This window comes from Mixophyes fleayi, chromosome 5 (assembly GCF_038048845.1).
Source record: "Mixophyes fleayi isolate aMixFle1 chromosome 5, aMixFle1.hap1, whole genome shotgun sequence".
NCBI lineage: Eukaryota > Metazoa > Chordata > Amphibia > Anura > Limnodynastidae > Mixophyes > Mixophyes fleayi.
Window position 1 is genome coordinate 12,825,582 of NC_134406.1, and position 21,129 is coordinate 12,846,710.

At 39.9% G+C, this 21,129-nt stretch overlaps 1 protein-coding gene across 2 annotated transcripts in view; it reads left to right on the plus strand.

The window, feature by feature from the left end:
• NDRG1 (N-myc downstream regulated 1) overlaps positions 1 to 18,608 on the plus strand; it is a 42,975-nt gene extending 24,367 nt beyond the window's left edge. For both annotated transcript variants that reach the window (XM_075211687.1, XM_075211688.1), the window contains 12 exons: positions 2,107 to 2,227; positions 3,617 to 3,679; positions 4,631 to 4,691; positions 6,675 to 6,761; positions 8,871 to 8,927; positions 10,289 to 10,392; positions 10,484 to 10,540; positions 12,055 to 12,106; positions 12,578 to 12,625; positions 14,150 to 14,185; positions 14,631 to 14,682; positions 17,100 to 18,608. In XM_075211687.1, the coding sequence (XP_075067788.1) occupies positions 2,107 to 2,227; positions 3,617 to 3,679; positions 4,631 to 4,691; positions 6,675 to 6,761; positions 8,871 to 8,927; positions 10,289 to 10,392; positions 10,484 to 10,540; positions 12,055 to 12,106; positions 12,578 to 12,625; positions 14,150 to 14,185; positions 14,631 to 14,682; positions 17,100 to 17,359 (998 nt within the window). In that variant the 3' untranslated portion in view covers positions 17,360 to 18,608. The remainder of the gene's footprint in view (positions 1 to 2,106; positions 2,228 to 3,616; positions 3,680 to 4,630; positions 4,692 to 6,674; positions 6,762 to 8,870; positions 8,928 to 10,288; positions 10,393 to 10,483; positions 10,541 to 12,054; positions 12,107 to 12,577; positions 12,626 to 14,149; positions 14,186 to 14,630; positions 14,683 to 17,099) is intronic.
• Positions 18,609 to 21,129: the final 2,521 nt, after the last annotated feature.

A 21,129-nucleotide genomic window follows, 5' to 3' on the forward strand; every position in this document is an offset into this window, starting at 1 on the left:
ACTACAGAGTAGAGCTTGGATCATTAAGGAAAGTAAAGCAAAAGAAAGGAGTAACTTTGCACCTTGCCAAAACCATGTTGCATTGGAGGGGATACATTTAAAATGTAGGGACAGATTTATATTTGGGATAGGGCATGTCCTAGATCAACTTTAAATTTCAATGTATAAATAAAGCTATCAAGTATTTGTGTGCTACATGAAAAAGCAACTTATGTTTAAAATAATAAACTAATTTGCACTGTAACATGGTTTGTGCAGGATAAAACTTACTCCTTTTTTTCCCTTACTTTCCTTAATGAATCAGGCCCATAATATCCAATACAACTACTTTGTGAATGCTTTGTGGGAGCATTAGGAGCCCCACATTGTTGGCATTTTAATTTAATTATGCTTTTTTTTTAGAATTTGTTTGCCTCTGTTGGTAAACAGTGTATATAGTTCATGTTACCCTGTCATTTCGTTAAATAAATAACAAGAGTTTTACATTTTATCAGAATAGGTTCAATCTTTGTGGGGAAATTTTCTGTTTCCTCATAGCTGCCGAGGGGCTTATTAGGATCCTGTCATATATTTGTTCAAAGGTTATTGCTTGATAACGCCAATCTTGTTAGTTTAATCCACTTTAATTAGAATTGTATCACTGGTCTGTTACTGGTCAACTATTCCAGTTTTTTTTAGTTAAATGTTTTAAAAACAAGGCAAACTAGTGCCACAAAGTTATCATCCTTAAACATAGAAAACATAATACTCTGTAAAGTATAAGAAAAAGCAATGATACAAATAATGAATAACTGATTACCAATGGAGCCAGGGCCGGATTAACCCAAGGTCTAACTGAGCTACAGCCCAGGGGCCTCGGGCATCCAGGGGGCCCTTGACAGAGTTCAGCAGAGGTATTGATCGGGGCAGGGGCGGGGGCGCCCCCGGCCCGATCAATGCTGAGCTCTGTCACTGCAGTCCTCCTTCTCCGGCGCTCAGTAATCGCCTTACTGAGGAGATCTCGCGAGAGTGTCACGAGATCTCCTCAGTAAGGAGCTTACAGCGCGCCGCGGAAGGAGGACTGCAGTGACAGGAGAGGAGAAGGTAAGCGCTGGGAGGGAGGGGAGGGGGGGGGGGGTCGGCTAACAGAGGGGCCAGGCTGCTAATGGGGGGGGGGCCTCACGGGGGAATGGGGGCCCCATTAGCCCAGGGGCCTCCATTCCGTTAATCCGGCCCTGAATGGAGCTGTAATTTTCATTGGGAGATACAGATAGTCTGCAGGCCCCATAATTGATCAAATCAGTTCTGTGCCTCATTCTTCAAGGAGGTTATTAGTTATTAGCCCCCTTGTGTGGGGAGATGGGCTCAATTTAAGATAATATCAAATAAACATATTGGCACAATGGGCCATATTTGTGTTAATATGAATACAAACCTGCCCACATGAAACATATTTCACAGCATCATAATATTCTCTGCCTGTCTTACCCTCTTAATTTCCATTTGCAGAGATAATTGGGGGAAGGACCGACAGCACAGGAAATGTATTGGTCTTTATTAAATCCTTAAGCAACTGTTTTAAAAAGAATCCTTCATCTATAGAATGGATGTACTTGGCTGATCTCATAGTAGCTTGATAGAATGTACAATAGGACAAGAGAGAAGAACTACTGTTTACTCGATCGAGATTGTGTTATACAGGGACCTAATAGTGAATCAACATGTCAGTGACAAACAGGGGCTGAGGGATAGTATAATAAAATATAATTTTTATTGTTGATCTTTAAAAATGTTTCAAGTTAAAAGTGAAAAATAAAACCTTATTTTATTTTCCCATTGCAGTAACTTAGCTTGAATACATTAATTGGTGCTTAAAGTACAGTACGTTTTAAAGGAGATGTCTGCCTAAAACATTGAAAATAAAATGTCCTTAAACATTGGTTCCCTATGTGAGCTTAGGTTCTAACAGCTGCAGAGCATTCGACAAAGTGGAAATTAATTAGAATGCTCAGAGTGGTTTAAGGATTCTTCATGTAAATAGAATGTTTAGAATGCTCAGATACATGAATCAAGTATATCCCTGGTGCAGACAGACACTTACAATGGCTGTTTATATCCCGTATACAGATAAAACCTGCTTCAATTCACTGTTCAACTACGAGGACATGCATGAGATTACGCAACACTTCTCCGTCTGCCACGTCAACGCACCAGGCCAGCACGAAGGGGCCGCGTCTTTTCCAGCTGGGTAAGACTCTAATGAGCTGTTGGCCATTTCGCCCCAGCTCGGATTAGTGACTCTGGCGTATAAGAGGTTAATGGACCACTAAGTCTTGTCAGTTGAAATGAGACTTACTTGGAATGAAGATTTAGCATCGATTAGTGACTTCAGGAATTAATTGCTGCTCAGGAAATCATTGCTAAATAAAGCTCAAGGTCATGTAATGTTTTATCTGTCTGCAGGTGTTTCAGACTGTCTGTAACTCCAGAGACAGGCCCTGGTTTTTTTTTTTGCTGCTGTTGGTTCTTCTGTTACAATTTGAGCCTTTAAATTTTGACCTGGACAGTTTCTATTTTGCGTATTTTCATCAAATGCACGGTATTATTTCTCGTAAACATAATTAAAACAGCAAAAATGTTGCACATTTTTCTATTTTAATTTTATGATTTTTATTTTAATGCCGGCACACTGCCCGCGGCCATTGCAGATGCCGGCTCACTGCCCGCAGCTATTGCAGATGCCGGCTCACTGCCCGCAGCCATTGCAGAAGCCGGCTCACTGCCCGCAGCCATTGCAGATGCCGGCACACTGCCCGCAGCCATTGCAGATGCCGGCACACTGCCCGCAGCCATTGCAGATGCCGGCACACTGCCCGCAGCCATTGCAGATGCCGGCACACTGCCCGCAGCCATTGCAGATGCCGGCACACTGCCCGCAGCCATTGGAAATGCCGGCACACTGCCCGCAGCCATTGCAGATGCCGGCACACTGCCCGCAGCCATTGGAAATGCCGGCACACTGCCCGCAGCCATTGCAGATGCCGGCACACTGCCCGCAGCCATTACAAATGCCGGCACACTTCCCGCAGCCATTGTAAATGCCCTTATATTTATCTACAGCAAAGACATTTCCTCTGTTTATTGTTCCATAATCTTCTTGTATTTCATACTTTTGTATTGGTCAGATGTTGCCATCAAAAAGTAATGGGGGATCCAGTACAGTGTAGTTACTGGAGATCGATCAATGGTCCACATGTGACTGTGATTAATGGATAAGCTCGGCATTAAAATGTCCTAGGAAATTATTTCCCAATTATGATAAAATTGTTTTTTTGCCATCAATGACTAATATATAATATGAAAAAAAACTGCTTTAAATGTAACCAGCAGAAAATCTCTGCAATAAATTGTATTCATTCTGCTATTTTCCACCCACTTTATAATGCCACCCGCGCTATTATGCCTTGTCTGTGTCTTAAGCTTGGTGGTACAAAGAGGGATCCCTGTAGACTAATAAAATCCCTCTATAGACGCTGTGTCAGCTCACGTGTAACAACGATATTAGGGCCTCTGCTTCTAAGGGGATTGGGTTCATAGCCGCCAAAATTGTACTAAATGTTATCATTGTTTTGCTCAGGTATTTGTACCCATCGATGGACCAGCTGGCTGAGATGTTACCTGGAGTTATACAGCAGCTTGGGTAAGAGTTACACTCCTTCTGATGGCTATATGACAAAACTGCTAAACCGTATTGTATACTGTAGAGCAAAATGTTTATATATTATTTGGTTCGTTTCCCTGGAAGGCAGTTTTGCGATACAAAGATTTGGCCATGAAATTGTGCGATTCTATAGGGACATTTGACTTCAGTTTCATTTAGATCTTCTGCTCATCTGGAAGTCCCCAGTTTTCAAGCGGGCGGTGACAGAAAAATCTGTAGCCAATCAGATCATTGAATTGTTTGCAGCAGCACAGAGTATTCCAGCAGAATAGTGTGCTGATCTTGTGGGGCATGTGATAGGTGAAGGTCACCGAGTAGAAGCCTGGGCCAACATTCACCCACTTTCTAAGCCTTACCACCAGCCTAGGGGAATGTTACAGCGCGGAAATCTTCTTTGCTCCCCCTTGAGGATACGTCTGCAGTTTTGTGAAAAGCCAATGATTCTCATACCGCCTTGGAAGTGGGTGACTGTGAAAATTAAGCTCAGACGAGGACCGTGGATGGGTATATAGAGCTAGAACCCAATCGCCCCCTCCCCCATAACTGCCACTGAAAGGGAGGTCCACTTTGGACCCTGTCTTTGTGGCTCTGGAGAGTGTCTGTGTAATGATGAGAGGAGGGGATTGAAGGTTAGTGGTAAGCCACAGACCAAGAGCTAGACAGTGGAAGGAGCAGGTTCCTCCGACAGCAAAATTCATTCAGCCTGATACACAATTCTTTGTTTGTTTCCACAATTCAGTAGATAAATGTCAAGCAAAATTGTTGCTGTCAATTTTTTAAAACCATGTATGCTTCATATTTTACTGAAATAATGGGATGTCCATTCCATGTTTGTTTCCCTGATTGCATGGCGCCCCCTGCAGGAAATATTGAGAATTTTGTAAATTATCCAATGATTAAAGAAGGTAACATCTATATTTTTGTCCATAGTTTAAGAAGTGTTCTTGGAATGGGAATTGGAGCTGGTGCCTACATCCTCACTAGGTTTGCTGTAAGTATCACTCGCATGTTGAGATGTCCTTTGATCTGATAAGGTCCTGATATAAATAAATGGGTTCCCTGGGAAGAGGGTCAATGAGAGGACAGATTTGTTTGTTTTTCATTGTGCTTAGTTAGATACAAGACAGTTTAGATACATGTTTCATAAAACTGTATCCAATGCACGGCACACTGCTTCCTTACAAATGAAAAAATGACTAGAGATTGTTCCCCTTTAATGTTTCTCAAAAATGTCATGTGCTGTATACCCCTATTGCCACCAGTTAACACACATGTTAAAAAGTGCAAATTTATAAGCAATTAAAGAAGGATGTACCAACGCCAATAATGTACTTCTTGTCATATTAATTTTGATTGTCCTTCCTGTTGGTGCAACACATCCTTAGATAGATCACATATCATAACTGATGCTTTATTACTTAGATTGTAAGCTCCCTCGAGCAGGGTCCTCTTTCCTCTTGTTTACCTTTGGCTTCGGCTTCCCACCTCGTCTCCATTTCGTCACTTGACCCCCTCCATCTCTTGATCTCTTCTTCTCTCGTGCCTCCGCTTCTCGGTGACCTAGTGGTTAGCACTTCTGCCTAACAGCGCTGGGGTCATGAGTTCCATTCCTGACCATGGCTTTATCTTTGTTGAGTTTGTATGTTCTCCCCGTGTTTGCGTGGGTTTCCTCCGGGTACTCCGGTTTCCTCCCACACTCCAAAAACATACTAGTAGGTTAATTGGCTGCTACCATATTTGACCCTAGTTTCTCTTTGTATGTGTATGTTAGGGAATTTAGACTGTAAGCTCCAATGGAGCAGTGACTGATGTGAGTGAGTTCTCTGTACAGCGCTGCGGAATTGGTGGCGCTATATAAATAGATGACGATGATCTCTGTCCTGATCCTGTAAGTGGCACCCTCATGACTGAGCACAGGCTCAACCCCTCAGTCACCCCCCTCCTCCCTTGGAAGTCGTTCCCTTCCGATTCTAACTCTACACTGAAATTCACTTTTACCTTCTTGCCCTACACACCTTTCTCTCCTTAGTACTTTGACTTATACTTATTGTACTTTATTTTTACTACACTTTGTTTTTGGAAATCCCTGTACCCCATGTATTGTAACCCTGTACAGTTATACCTTGGTCTATATACGGCGCTGCGGACCATTTGTTGCACCTCATAAATAAAAGATAATAATAATAATATTCAGAAGCTTCAAAATAATTGATTGTATACCAGAAGTTGACACAAAATATATTGCATTTGATCTCTGCAATGGGTGGAATATAAAAACATTGCAAAAAAGAAACCAGATGGATTACATTTTTGTTTCTAAAATGTTGCACACATTTATATACATATAACGTTCATTTGAAACGCATTTCGCCAGAAAATTTTATGGCCTGCTGGCATATTTTAGCGCTTATGTGGATAACATTAGCATTTTTGCCCAATAATATAAGACAAAAAATTGTCATGTGCAACATATCTACAATATAAAATGGAGGCAACCATTAAATGCAACTTATTGATTCACTACGATTTAAATGCCTCAGTGACGGCTCTGGTTCCTAGTGAGTTGATGATCGATATCCACACAAATATTATTTTATACCATAAAAGTGTATACAAGTGACTAGTGCACTTTACATAGTTGTTATACCTTTTTGGAAAAGGTGTTGATTCAGTTTCAGAGCGCTTGTGAGGTGCGGACATAAACGCTGTTTACGTTTAATTATTGGACAATGGAATGTAGCAAACATCTCAAATCCTTTCTTCCTTAAATTATCACTGTGTAGAACTTAAAGTTCTCACAGTTTACTTGTTAAGTGTTAAAGAGCTGAAGCTGCTCTCTTATATTCACAATGAACCAGCTTGGGAATTCCAGTTGGCTTCAGCAGCAGTGACTGACTGCATCTTGTTATATCAGCGTTATAGCTGTGGAAAATTACTGACTTGTACTTTGAACAAACAATGCTTTCTGTTCCAGCTGAATCACCCCAGCATGGTAGAAGGTCTGGTACTCATTAACATTAACCCTTGTGCAGAAGGATGGATGGACTGGGCGGCCACTAAGGTAAATTGGAGTCACGCGTTTCACTTTCACCATTGAATATGATTTTGTCTTGGGCATTAAGGGTTTTTTACCAACGGGAACAAATGCAAACCCACCGCGCACATCCAATGTGATGTCATGTATATATTTCTGTACATTTTCTACAGTTTTTATGTATATGTGATTCAGCACTTGAGATGGCAGCAACTATTTCAAGCAAACCCTTAATAAATTAAATTATTAAATTAAATAATTGCTATTGGGTAGGATTTTGAAGTGACAATTTTAGTTTTGTCGAAACACCATTTATTGCCGTCATCAAAATGTTGTGCTAAGCATCTGCTGTGCAAATAGTAAAATGCGAGTGCGCGCCTGCGCAGGTGCGCAACAAGTGAAAGGCATCATTTTTTCCTGTTGGTAAATGCCATTTATAAAACACATGAGATGGCATCAAGTTGATTCTGAAGTCTTTGGAACGCCTGTTGTAATAGCGAATAGACATTACTGTGTAGCATCAAAGGCAAACTAGTATTTAAGAGCCTATGTTTAAATAGAAGAAAGAGCGATACGACTGTGGAAGATGGTTGGAGGAGACAGGGTGGAGCAGGGGTGCGCATATAGTAATGTTGTATCGCTCTCCCCCATCCCTCCTGCCCTAAAATCCTCTGTTAGATGTGAGCTGGTGGAGGTCAGCACTGCTCCATATAATAGCACAGCTGCGTCATATATAATAACTCAATATTACATAGGGCAACTCTCTGCTCCAGAAACTTGACTTGTGCTGCGAAACGCGTTGTGAAGGCACCCTCGGTTTTCAGTAAAGAAAATTAACACAAAACTCTATCTACAGTTCCATGAACAGCTATCGTTAAACATTTGTGTTTACTTAGACTTATATACCAACCGCGTCTAATCTACTAGCGTATACGGTGCCCTATAGAGCCAGCTTAAGACCCTTTGGGACCCTAGGCAGCAAACTGGATTGGGCCTCTTCCCTAATTGCACCAGCATAAAATAGGGTTAGGGTAGTTGTAGCCCCTCAGTCCTCACTGGGCCCCAGATGGGAGCTTAGATTGACTAATGGATGGTCCAGCTATGGTGCATTTAATATTTTAGTATAAATCATCATCATCATCATTTATTTATATAGCGCCAACATATTCTGTAGCGCTTTACAATTGGGGACAAACACAGTAAACTAATAAACAATCTGGGTAAAACAGACAAAGAGGTGAGAAGGTCCTGCTCGCAAGCTTACAATCTATGGGACAATGGGAGTTTGACAAATGAGGTTAAGTCTACATTTTGCATTTCGGCCCAGCTAGACTGAAAAGGTAAAAGTAACTCATAAGCTAAATGATCCCGTCACACAACAATGTTGGTCAGGGGGTAGTTGTCTTGTGTGAAATTGTGTAACGGATAGTAATAGGGTAATGTAGTGAGGTTAAGAGGGTGGTTAAGGAATATTATAAGCTTGTCTGAAGAGGTGGGTTTTCAGAGAATGCTTGAAAGTTTGTAGACCAGAGGAGAGTCTTATTGTGCGAGGAAGAGAATTCCACAAAGTGGGTGCAGCCCGAAAAAAGTCCTGTAACGGGGAATGGGAGGATGTAATGAGGGTTGGTGAGGGGGTGGATAAATAGACAAGGGTGTTATAGGTCATTGTCCATGGAGCAGTAGACAAATTTTGTGTTCATTTTCTTCACTGAAATTGGAGGGTGAGTTTCAAAGCTGTGTATGAAAATGTAGGTTGCACAATTCATTATTTAGGGCACATTAATTTATAACTCTGTCTGAATATCACCAAATTACACACAGTTGTTCACTCCCATGCATAAACCATTCAAATGGAGCATCTTAAAAATATATTTACTCCACTCATAATTCAAAAGAGGGATATTAAAGTGGTTATTTAATGCTAACGTTACAATCATGCTATTCTATACACTTTGTATTCAGTTTATATCCACATTCAACTGAGATGCTCTATTTCCGTGATTATTATATCATGGTTACACACAGTAATTCCTTTTTCTACATATTAATAACACTTTGTTTTTCATTTTACCAGGATAACAAACCTAATTCTATGTGCTTATTTCATTTCTTTTTTTTTATTTGTTGCTTTAAAAGCTTTCTGGACTGACCCACGGTTTACCCGATATGCTGATTTCCCATCTGTTCGCAAAGGTAAGTTTGATTGCAAAGACAGATTGTGTCTGACCTGTTTTATATATACTGGTTAGTACATGGGTGGAGCTGTCGTAGGGCAGTGTTGTAGCACTAGGGGTAGCGATCCCACTGTGGGCTCTGGATCGCCCAGGTATACTACACGGGCTCAGGGGCCACTTGGCTCTTTCCCCCTGTATGGAAGCACTAGCGTGGTCTGTTCAGTAACTATAGGTTAAAGGTGGCACTGCCACAAGATGTCCCAGCTAGCAAGTCTCCAAGGCCATCCAGGCCAGGCTGGTGACTATGTATGAAGGGGCCCGGGGCCATGTAATTATGACACTGCATAGGAGCATTCTAGTGAAGCAGGGGCAGGGTTTTAGACGCACAATTGTAAACAAGCTTGGTCCCACATTACGGTGGTTTCAGTGAAAGTTAAAAGTGAAGACTGACATTAAGTAAAAGGTAATGGAATTATCACAAAAAGTTATAAGGAGTCCACTGGGGTTCAGGAATTAGGGTGTCAAAGTATATCCAGCTTATTCCAGCTGTCTTGCCTCACTGGAGCCTGTAAGCTCACAAATCTTGGTGCCTTATGCCATTTAACATAATTCAAAATACTGTCAGAGAACAGACTGTAGAGCAACGTTGGGCAACCCAACCTTCACCTGCGGCCACAAGCCGGCTGCTCCCCATCTTATCAGAACTAGCGCGTCACATAACCTCCTCTGCACAATACAGGGCGGTCTTACATGGAGAACGAGGGAGTGCACTGTGCTGGAGATGTTGCCTATAGCAACCAATCAGATTCTAGTTATCATTCATTTAGCACATTCTACAAAATGGCAGCTAGAATCTGATTGGTTGCTATAGGCAGCATCTCCACTTTTTGAAACTGGCAGCTTAGTAAATATACCCCCTAATGTTATACCCGGTCCTACTCTTTGTATCTCTGGAAATTCACCACTCTGCGAAAAAAGGCCATTGTTGTAGCGAAACTCAATTCACAAAATTCCATTCCACAATTCCATTTCAATCATATCCACATTTGTACCTGGTATGACCCAGTCATTACAATGATTACACACTGAGAGGATGTTCTTTCAACCACCACTCGTAGGTCAAACAAAGTGCATTTTATCCCAGACCCTGTTAACAAATACCTTTTAGCATTTTATAAACCCCGATAAGAAGATAATAGCACAATATCAACTATATTGCAGGGAGTGTGACTGGAATAAGTGAAATGGTTGTTGATGAATTTTTCGCTCCGGAGAAGCAGCTTGTGGACTGACCTACTTTCAGAAATTCATAACAGCAGCAAAACTCTGGTTTCAATCTGGGATCTAATCATTTAAGCTTAAACTCTCCTCTTTTTTTAGGATGAAATCCACAACAACCATGATCTGGTGAAGACCTATCGGAAGCACATTAGTAATGACATTAACCAAAATAATCTTGCTCTGTTTGTGAGGTCATACAACAGGTAATGCCCCAGAGGCATTGGTGGAGAATGTGTTGATTCTGATGTGTGTGTGTGTGTGTGTTTTTAAGGTCTTTACTTATGTCATTTTCAGCCGGAGGGATCTAGAGATTGAACGCCCCATCCCCGGGACAAATGCAGTTACATTAAAGTAAGTACCATATTTTCTTTGCAAATATCAGTCAATAATTGCTGTGGCTGAAACGGAGGTCATCTGCACTTCCTAGCACAGGGGTGTCGGTATTGGGGTGGAATAGGTTACAAATATTCTTGGCATAATATTAGGACATCATTTGACTGTCTAATACATTTGCACATTAGGGGAAATATTCAGTTATCTGAGGAGCTCCTCCGGGACGGTCACCAAGGCAATCCGCAGCGATGTAACCTCACGGATTTCTCTCCACCCCCCCCCCCCCATACGGGTGCAAGAAGAAATCCGCAATGTTAAGTTACTGCAGTACCTGAAAACATGCAGAGCCGCGATGTTCAGGGAAACATCGAGGCTGATTGAATAAGAGTTCAAATCATTTTGCCATTTTAAGCAGCAATCTCATGAAAAAATGAAAACACTAAGGGCTAGATTTACTAAGCTGCGGGTTTGAAAAAGTGGGGATGTTGCCTATAGCAACCAATCAGATTCTAGCTTTCATTTATTTAGTGCATTCTACAAAATGACAGCTAGAATCTGATTGGTTGCTATAGGCAACATCCCCACTTTTTCAAACCCGCAGCTTAGTAAATCTAGCCCTAAATGTCTGATATGATGCCGCTCATTCAGGGCCTGATTCATTAACAAACACAAAGTTAACGTAATGCGCATTTTTTTAAAAAAAACGCATTTACATCGGATCTGAAGCTACGTCTGTTGATGAACACGGGTCTAGGTCCACAGGGTACATCCAATACATATGTAGAATATAAAGTCACAAAAGAACACATGGGGGAAGAAAACCTATTCAAAAATAAAAACGTTTTTTGTTTTTTTCACCCATAAAATACATTTATTTGATGATCTTCATGTCTACTGTACGTAAAATATTTTACAGTTGCTCTTGATTGCAAACACATGTTATAGCATGCGTACACAGCCGTCATCACTAATAATCAGCACTTACAACCGACCTGTAGCTTGCACAGGTGATACGACAGAAAAAAACGTACCTGAGAGATGTCCAGAGCTTGAACTGGACATTGCTGCGTGCGCTGTAGCTTTGGCCCTTACTGTACATTGACTACATGCCCATTGCCCTCCCCGTTCCACCACTGACATTGTAGGCTGTCATAAGTGTCCTTTGTTCAAACCTACCCGAATTTCGTGAGTCTCCCGGACATTCCGGGAGAGTTGGCAAGTATGGATTTAGGTGCCCTAAATGTCATGCCTAATAGTGCTGTAGGTGACCTCCATACCATTGGTAGTTTGCAGCCCAGTTTCACAATTAGATGTTTTGTTATATCTTGTTAATTTCCCATTAATTCTTGTGCTGTGTTCTAGGTATTTCATCTATGCTCTAAATGTCTAATCGATTCATATTCTAAATGTTTCCAATTACTCTTTGATCAATATTCCAGGTGTCCTATTAGCTCATATTCATTGTCCTAGGTATGTAATATCTTTCTGTTTAGTGTTCTGGTTATCCCACTATCTCTTGTTCTGTTTTCTAGGTGTCCTTCTCTGCTGGTGGTTGGTGACAGTTCGCCTGCAGTGGATGCTGTGGTACGTTCTAAGAATGATATCTAGAACATAAAATAATTTGATGTCATCTCTAATGTTTATATGACATTAAAGTGATTTGTGGGTTTCTCTTCCCATAATGGACAGACAACAAATGAATCAATCTATGTCTCAGGAATCAGTGTCAGGCAGCCTGTGAATCAATCTATATCTCAGGAATCAGTGTCAGGCAGCCAGTGAATCAATCTATATCTCAGGAATCAGTGTCAGGCAGCCAGTGAATCAACCAAAGTAATCAGTGTCAGCAAAGGATTAATGCAGGAAAGGATTAATGCAAAAATTGCTTAATATTTACTATACAAGGAAGAACACAATAAGCAGTCAGTGTGTGACAGCTTCTTATTTTTCTCTAGTTGTGATTTCTCACCAACTCTGCCTATATTTTGCAGAGCAGTTTCTGAATTAAAGAATCTTTAATATTAACCTTTTTTTTTATTTTCAACCACTGTTTAGGTGGAATGCAATTCAAAACTGGATCCTACCAAAACCACATTGCTAAAGGTAGGACCTCTGAAAATCCCTATGATTAATTTCACGATAATCTGCGCTGGTAGCAGCATTGTATTGATGACTTTTCAAGTACATTGTCCACTTACTTGTCAACCCCTGTATTTTATATAACACTTTATTTTTTTTTTAGTATTTCTATATTATTATCTAATATCAGCAGTGTATTATAAACATCAGTACTACATATTGCATTCTAGGTTTCAGGAAATATAAGTAAAGGGTATGTACACACAGGTGATTTCCATGCAGCCGTTGTATGTTGAGAAATCTGGGCAGATAATGGATACAATAAGTTTGTTACATTCGCAATTCATCCACTCGTTCTACATATGGTTCAATGAACCCTAGTTGACATGCCGGTTAAGTAAGGTGGGACATGTATACAAGCCCTAAAGGTCAAACAACGCTAACGTACATATAACCGAAATATGGCAAAATGTTTTCGGTATTTTCTGGGCAGCACAGTGGCTCAGTGGTTAGCACTTCCGCCTCACAGCACTGGGGTCATGAGTTCAATTCCCGACCATGTCCTTATCTGTGTGGAGTTTATATGTTCTCCCCGTGTTTGCGTGGGATTCCTCTGGGTTCTCCGGTTTCCTTCCACACTCCAAAAACATACTAGTAGGTAAATTGGCTGCTATCAAAATTGACCCTAGTCTCTCTTTCTGTCTGGATGCCTGCGTGTGTGTTAGGGAATTTAGACTGTAAGCTCCATTGGGGCAGCGACTGATATGAGTGAGTTCTCTGTACAGCGCTGCGGAATCAGTGGCGCTATACAAATAAATGGTGATGATGATGATGTGTTCACTAAAAAGGGTTGTCATTTTACTGACATTGTCATTTTTACTGGCTGTCAACAACTGAGTAACAGCACATACATCTTATTTGTACAGTCTCCTGGTCCACTAACTAGTCTTCTCCACCAACTAGTGAAGTATTTGGAAATTGTAATTAACTTTACCAGTTTTAAATATTGTAAGTCCTGTGTCTAAGAGCTTTTATCTTTATAGGTAGCTGAGAGTTGACGCAACAATGATCAGGATTGTCAATTTTATGGGTCTTGTATCTGGACCAGATCCAACACAAATAGATATATGCTGAGTACTGCGTGTTAAATCTGGAATAAATAGGAAGAAATGTTATAGTAAATCGGATCTAGAAGAATAGGCGGAAAATTCCGTGAATGTATGAGAAGCTGACGCAGTTCGTGGCTTAAAATGTTTTATTTTTTTATGTCGCGCAGCAACACGACGCACTTTAGCCATATACACACACAGACATTTGTATTACCATTTCTCCTCTGTAGTTCAAATAACGGAACTCTGTCAAGTAACGCAGACAGGCACTTTACAGAGCATATGTCGTAGCCGGTTCAGTAGTAAAACATGTCCTGTTAAAACACGGAACAGAGGAGAGATCGAGATAAAAGTGCCACCAAGTTTGCATGACCTTAGTCCTTACGTGTACTCTCCCTGAATTTTCTTCATTCATTATATCTTTATTCTCTCTCCACAGATGTCAGACTGTGGTGGATTTCCCCAAGTGGTCCAGGTAAATACAGATCATATCTCTTCAGGGGCAAAAGCAGATTTTGCAGAGGGGGGTTTCCACACCACGCCACCAGTGGGCGTGACCAGAATGCATGGGGGCGTGGCGATAATTTTAGATAGTACTTGGCTTCTCTCCAACTCTTCCTATCCCCATAATATACATGGGCAATGCTGTGTGCACGACTGTTAGGTGCACACAGCTCTCCCTTTTCAAGCAGAGCTGTGTGAAGCAGGAGCAGGGTCCAACCACCTCAATTATACAGTGCCCCAGGCTTGGAGGGGGGTTACCAGGCACTAGGAACCCCTTCCCCTCGGTTTCCCTATGCTCCTTGTACATTTTCCATTTGGTATATGGAATTGGAAATATTTGCTGAAACCTTACAAGATACTATTATCAATGTTCTAGTGATTTATGTTCATTGATCTGTCTTTATTTTTCATTGTAGCCTGCAAAGCTTGCTGAAGCCTTTAAATACTTTGTTCAAGGCATGGGCTACAGTAAGTATTGGTTTATTGAGCATGTATTGGTAGATATTGACCCTGCAACTGCATTGTTGGTGTTTTCTTGAAGGCTATATTTCATTATTGACGTTGACAAATCACTTTTCGGTGATATAAAGCAGATAATGCTAACTATGTTTTAATGAGATATTTAAGGATTTTTAATTAATTTCTCCATTTTGAGAATATAACAAATTTCAGACCATTCTTGTTGTTTCCTTGAACTTGATTGAAGATTTTTTGAGACATCAGTTAAGAAATTTCACTGATTAATAACGTGTAAAAAAAATATTACTACAAATGTTTTGGATAAAATATGCTGGTGGGTAAAGAGCTTGTCTGGCACTACACTAATATCTTCAATGATGTATCAACTTTGTTTCAGTTATTGCCCAATTGATGTTTGCTTGTCAGTTTTGTTTTAGAGATATAGGTAAAGAGAGGGATATAATAGGGTAAGCTGGGTCTTCCCAGAGATTAGCAGAACAGCTGTACTGTGTGAACTGATTTGACCAGAATTCAGTAGACAGATATAGTAGCAATGATTAGCAATTCATGTTATCATCGCTTGCCACATATGAATTTAAAAGAAGATGAATTGTAATCGGAAAAATAATTCTGACTTCATGCCTTTGCTTTGATGAAAATATTTCAAATGTGTGCAATAACAATAGTTCCCAAACTATTACATGTAGGCATGAGCTGGCAGTCAGACTGTAGCCTGGGGGGCAAGCACACAGCAATGGCCCATAGGTAGCAGCCCATCCTTATGCAACATAAACCAAACCATACTTTATATTGCTTTGTACTTTATATGTTCCTTTGTCCTATGAAACGTTTTTTTTTTCATACCCGGCTGATTATAATATGTATATGTATCTCATATTATAGTGATAGATTATATTAAATTATTCTATTACAGTACTGAACACAAGGGCTGATTTCTTAAAGTGTAAAAAGTCACAGAAGGGTTTTTGCTACGCCCAAAATGGACTTTGGACGTCCGACCCAGCAAGCCCCCTGCATGTAGAACAGTTGTACTAAATTTGCATCCTGCAAAAAAACACTTCTTATTTCACCCATTAATGCACTTAAACATATTCCAGGGCCTCCCATAATTGTGTACCTCCCATCATTACAGATTTAAAAATAGGCTCACATTAGTGCCTAATTATGCATTGACATTACTGCTGAAATGTTAGACCACATTCCATTTGGTTGCAGTAAATTGTTGGAACTTTTGGGACTGTATGTAAATAGATTTGACCTAGATCATGACTGATAACCAAGACTGACTAGTAAAGCTCAATGCTTTTTGAATAAGTCTGCGATGAGACTCCTTTAAATCTTCCCAGTCTAAATAGTCACTACTCTTAAAATGTTATGGGGCTATCCATTTCAAGGCAACATTCCCTCTCCTTTAGATACACCCCCTGAGTAGCAATTTGGTATCTTTGATCCCCAGTCATAGACTTCTAATCAGCTCCAATTCCTACTGTCGGAAAAGAGAACTTTCGGCACTAATGAACCACAGCTATTCATGAGTGCTGGTGGCGGTAGATGCTTGATTGGGTCACCTAATTCGATGACCATGTCTCCTGTCCAATTAGGTGCTACATCCTCTGCAAACCTCCAAGAACAATAGGTTAAAATTACCAGTCTTCAGCACTGGGAGATCTCTTTTCTGATGGGGTGCAGTGTTTGCCCACATGGTAACAGTGATAGTCTAAGGAAAGGAACTTCCAACAAATTGCTTCATGTATGGGGCACCTACTGAATAAGAGGTGTTAACGGTAAACGCCCTTTATCTATTGAACTTCAAAAATTTACTTAGGATAACTGTGGAGTTGTCTAACTATGTGACCACTTTAAATACAATTTCCCTAACTGGTAACTGCATTCTCCTCTTTGATACCTACAGTTCTGTAGGTATTTAGGGTATGTAGGTAATCTGGTCACTTGCGACATAGAATGCAGACACTTTTCCTAGATACTCAATTGGATTTAGTGCCTGATATCTGACAGCAGTTCTCTCTCCTTGCTGTCATATTCAGTGAGCCAAATATGGGTAGTGATGGGGATTCAGGAGTGGGCCCACAAGAGGACAGCAAGGGGTGCTCAGTATGTAAGTCTTTCTGAAATCAAGTGGTCCTTGCCTAATGCCAGTTTATCTTTATTCAATGATCTAACACAGTGGTTCCCAAACTGTGTGACACAGCTCCCCGGGGGGTTACGGCGATCTCACAGGGGTGCCACGGCCAGGGCCGGTGGTAAGGCGGGGGAATACTTGGTAATTATTTTGGCTTTAGGTGCCTTGAAATAATTATTGAGACCATAGGGGTGCCTCAAACTGAGAAAATTTTGGGATCCACTGATCTAACAAGTAAAAATGAAATAATTGTCTGTTGCCCTAGTGCCGGCAGCCAGCATGACCAGACTGATGAGATCCAGAACAAACTCGGGCGCCAGTGTCTCCTCCCTGGACGGCAACAGGAGCCGGTCTCACACCAACGAAGGCTCGAGGAGCCGCTCCCACACCGGCGAAGGTAACCGAAGCAGAGCTCAGACCGGAGAAGGGAACCGCAGCCGGTCCCACACAGACACCAGGATGGATGTCAATAACGCCAGTAGTCCGGACCACAACAACGTAAAATCCATGGAGGTTTCTTGTTAAAACAGAATCCTATTGTACCAATGGAAACTTGCCTGCCAATTGTACAGATTAAGAGAAGGGTAACCCTGGAGAGCGTTCTGACAGCCAAAGGGTTACAATGGGGAACAGAGATGATTGAGGACCAAAGATAGTTTGTGTGACGATTAACCCTTAGTAAACAGCTTCTACTAGCCAAACACACTCCAGTAAATTACGATGTCGTCACTACGTGGTATTAGCACAAATAAATAAATCTTTTGCTTCAGGCTGTGCAATTTTATCCCCCACAACACTGGGCATTTTTAATTTTAATACCACTAAATACATAAGAGTTTGCAGCACATGATGAGTTCTCTAGCGAGAAAGTGTTGCAAAATGTAAATATATAATTGAAAATATTTATAAATGTGTTGTGCATTTAAATCTATTTTAATAGTTTATAAATACTGGAAAAAAATAGTTTTTACAATAAGCCACGTATATGTGGTCTTTTTTTTTCTATGTAAAAAAAATGTACTTCAGATTTTATTAAATTCCTTTTAGAGAATTAAACATTTTAAGTGACATGGAGAGTCTAATTAATTGGAATATTTTTTTTTAATGGTAATTTTTCTTTATACCGTGTGAGTTCATTAAACCAAAAGCAATCTGCATTTTCTGTAAATTTAAATCCATTAATAAAGATATAAAATTAAATAATGAAGAATATAGTGAATCAAATTTGTTACATCCTGATTAGAGGAGAAAAACTTATTTTGTATAAAATTAATAAACTATGGGTACCACTGGTCATTTAACAATATAAAATGCATTGAATTTTGGTGCTGATAATGAATATTCTGTTTAATAAACTTTGTCTTGGATAGCTAATTGCTGCTAATTAAAAAAAAATAAAAAAATTTTTTTCTAGTAATCCTTGTGATTTAATTATATGAAATTCACAAGTAATGGAACCTTGTAAAATTACTTAGTGGAGGATTTAACAAAGCTCATTTGATGTCATATTTAAGCATGACCAAAATCTAATCTCTAATCGAAATTTACTTTTAAATTGTGCATTTGTTGATTTCAAAAATGTTATTTTCGTTCTCTGTTATTCAATATCCAATGTTCTATATTTTCTTTTTCAAATGTGTTTTTTTTTTTAGGGGGGGGGGGCAGAAAAACTGTGATTTCTCTAGAACTTGTTGAAGCTGAAGGAGCTTATTGTATACACATGAATGGGATCATTGTATTTATTAAAGAACAATAAACTTGTAACTTTGCACTGCCTGTGTCTTTGTGTTTATTTGTCCTATGATTATACAATGAAGTCTGTTGTTTTTTTTTGTTGTTTTCTGCTAAATTATTTAAATGAGCTATGTTATCTAACAAGCAGTTGGTAATCTAATCAATTATTTCACATACTATTTTTTTTTGTTCATTTTTTTGTTTAGGTAATAAAAGTTTCCAATAAAAAACACATCATTAAAGAAAATATATAAGTAAATGGTGATGATGATGATGATGAAAATAGATTTAAATGACTTTAAGCTTTCTATTCTAACTTTTGTTGTTTAAATCGGTACTACACAAAAAAATACAAGTTAAAATGTATCTTATGTATAACTTTTATAATAACTTTTTAGTCTTTCCTATAAACGTACCATACTCCTCCCAATGTTTCTATTTTTTCCAAGAATGTTTCCGCTAAGAACGTTCCCCTGTTTATATGTATGGAGGTGTCACAGTGACGTGGATGTGAGTTGAACCTGTCGACCTACACAATTGTCAGGGGCAGGACCGGTGAAGATCTTATAACTGTGTAATGCATTGTATAGTAATAATTGAGGGTGCTAGATGTGTTTTAAATGCTTTACTTTTAAAACTAGGGATAAGGCGATAAAATGTGGTGTCGGGATACATTGTTGACAGACTTCCCGAAACCAATCCATTTAGTTGAAAACCGTGCAGGCTTGCACTAATTGCAAAAATATATAGATTCTGGCTGTCCTGCCATCCCTAGGGCTCCTATCACCATGTCATGATAATAGCAGAACAGCCATGTTTGTACATTCCAAAAAATTAATTTACCACTGAGTACTACCCTTAATCTCAGCGCTTTTCAAAGTTTTATTGCTTATTTATGTACCACTAATCATGTTGTTCTATGCACAGTAGCGCTGTATGTATGTAAACACATCAGTCCCTGCCCCATTGGAGCTTACATTCTAAATTCCCTAACACACGCACACAATTTTGGCAGTTGCCCATTAACCTGCTAGTATGTTTTTGGAGTGTGGGAGGAACTTGGAGTACCCGGAGCAAGCCCACACCAACATGGGGAGAACATACAAACATCACACAGATAGCCCTGGTCTGAATCGATCCCACTGCCCCAGTGCTGTGAGGCAGAAATACTAACTAATGTGCCACAGTGCTGCCTGCATATGTCAACGCATTTCTCCGTAGGCTCCTGTGACATTCAAACCATTATTAGGTCCTTGGGAAGAAACCCTGTGTACAGAAGTCCTACTGACCTGAACATGAGCCCATTGTAGCATGAGAGGTTCCCCCACCAGCCAGACACACACCAATTTGGTTTTCTATTTCTTTTTTACCCTCTGATTCCCCCCTCCTTACCTCTCCAATATTATCTTTTTTTTTTTTATATACCCAGCTCTCTATCTTCTTTTCCCAGCTTTATTTTTCCATACCCTCTGCTCTGTCCCCCCTCACAAACTTTGTAGAGGACACTCTTTTTCTGGATGAATTCAGAGAACATGCACAAGACTCCTCTGATTGGCCCTCATGGAGCAGAGGGCTGTCCTGCTGGTGACAAGCTGATTCTACATCGGGGATAGATGTAGCAGCACGGTGGCTCAGTGGTTATCACTTCTGCCTCACAGCACTGAGCACTAACGTTACTTTCCTTCTCTGAACACAAAAACATCTTTCAGAGAACATAATTTATTCAAGTGATGAAAACACGACATATAACGGTTCCCAAGGGATTTCACTTGAGTCAGGTTAAGAAGCATCCTGAGAGCAAGAATTAGAATTTGGCTAAAGATCATACTGTAAGTATCAACTCTTACATGCGGTACGTTGCAGTGGGAATTAAGATTAAATTTTATTTGTGACTCTGTTTCGCTAATCCTGTATCAAACCGTCACCATTACACAAACTGGATGTTTTCTGTCGTAAATAAATCAAATCCAAAATACTTCATAATTAATTAAAGCATTAATTATTTATATGACTTTAGAAAATATTATTATAGTCGAATGGCATTTATAATTCACATGTCTGTTTTACCATCAAATATTTTGTTGGCTCCTTAATCACACAAAGTTAAAATAGATGCAAAACAAACAGAAAAGTAACAGGTCAAATAGCCAAATGTGCATGTGATATTCTATTTTCTCAGTTAAAATGTTCATTCTTGCCTAAAGACAATGGATGCAGCCATTTTCTGTACCTGTTTGGGAGCTCTGGTCTGTCGGTTAAGTGGGCGGAACCGCTAACCTGGGGTAGCCACGCCCCTTTGTGGCTATGGAAGGAGTCCTAAGCAGTTGCTGTACCAGGGCCTGAAATTCTTCTTGGCGGGTCTGCGAGGAGCTGGTGAAATCACAGAGGCATGGTATAATTTATCTATATTTGTTTCTTCTAATTGCATAGATGTGAATATTCTTCATCAACTTCCTGACACAAGGCTGACCAGCATGCAACAATTGACAGCATGGTGCTTTTATTAAATAAAACATTTATTTATTAAATAATAAACAAGTTTTATCTCCCAAGAACAAGTT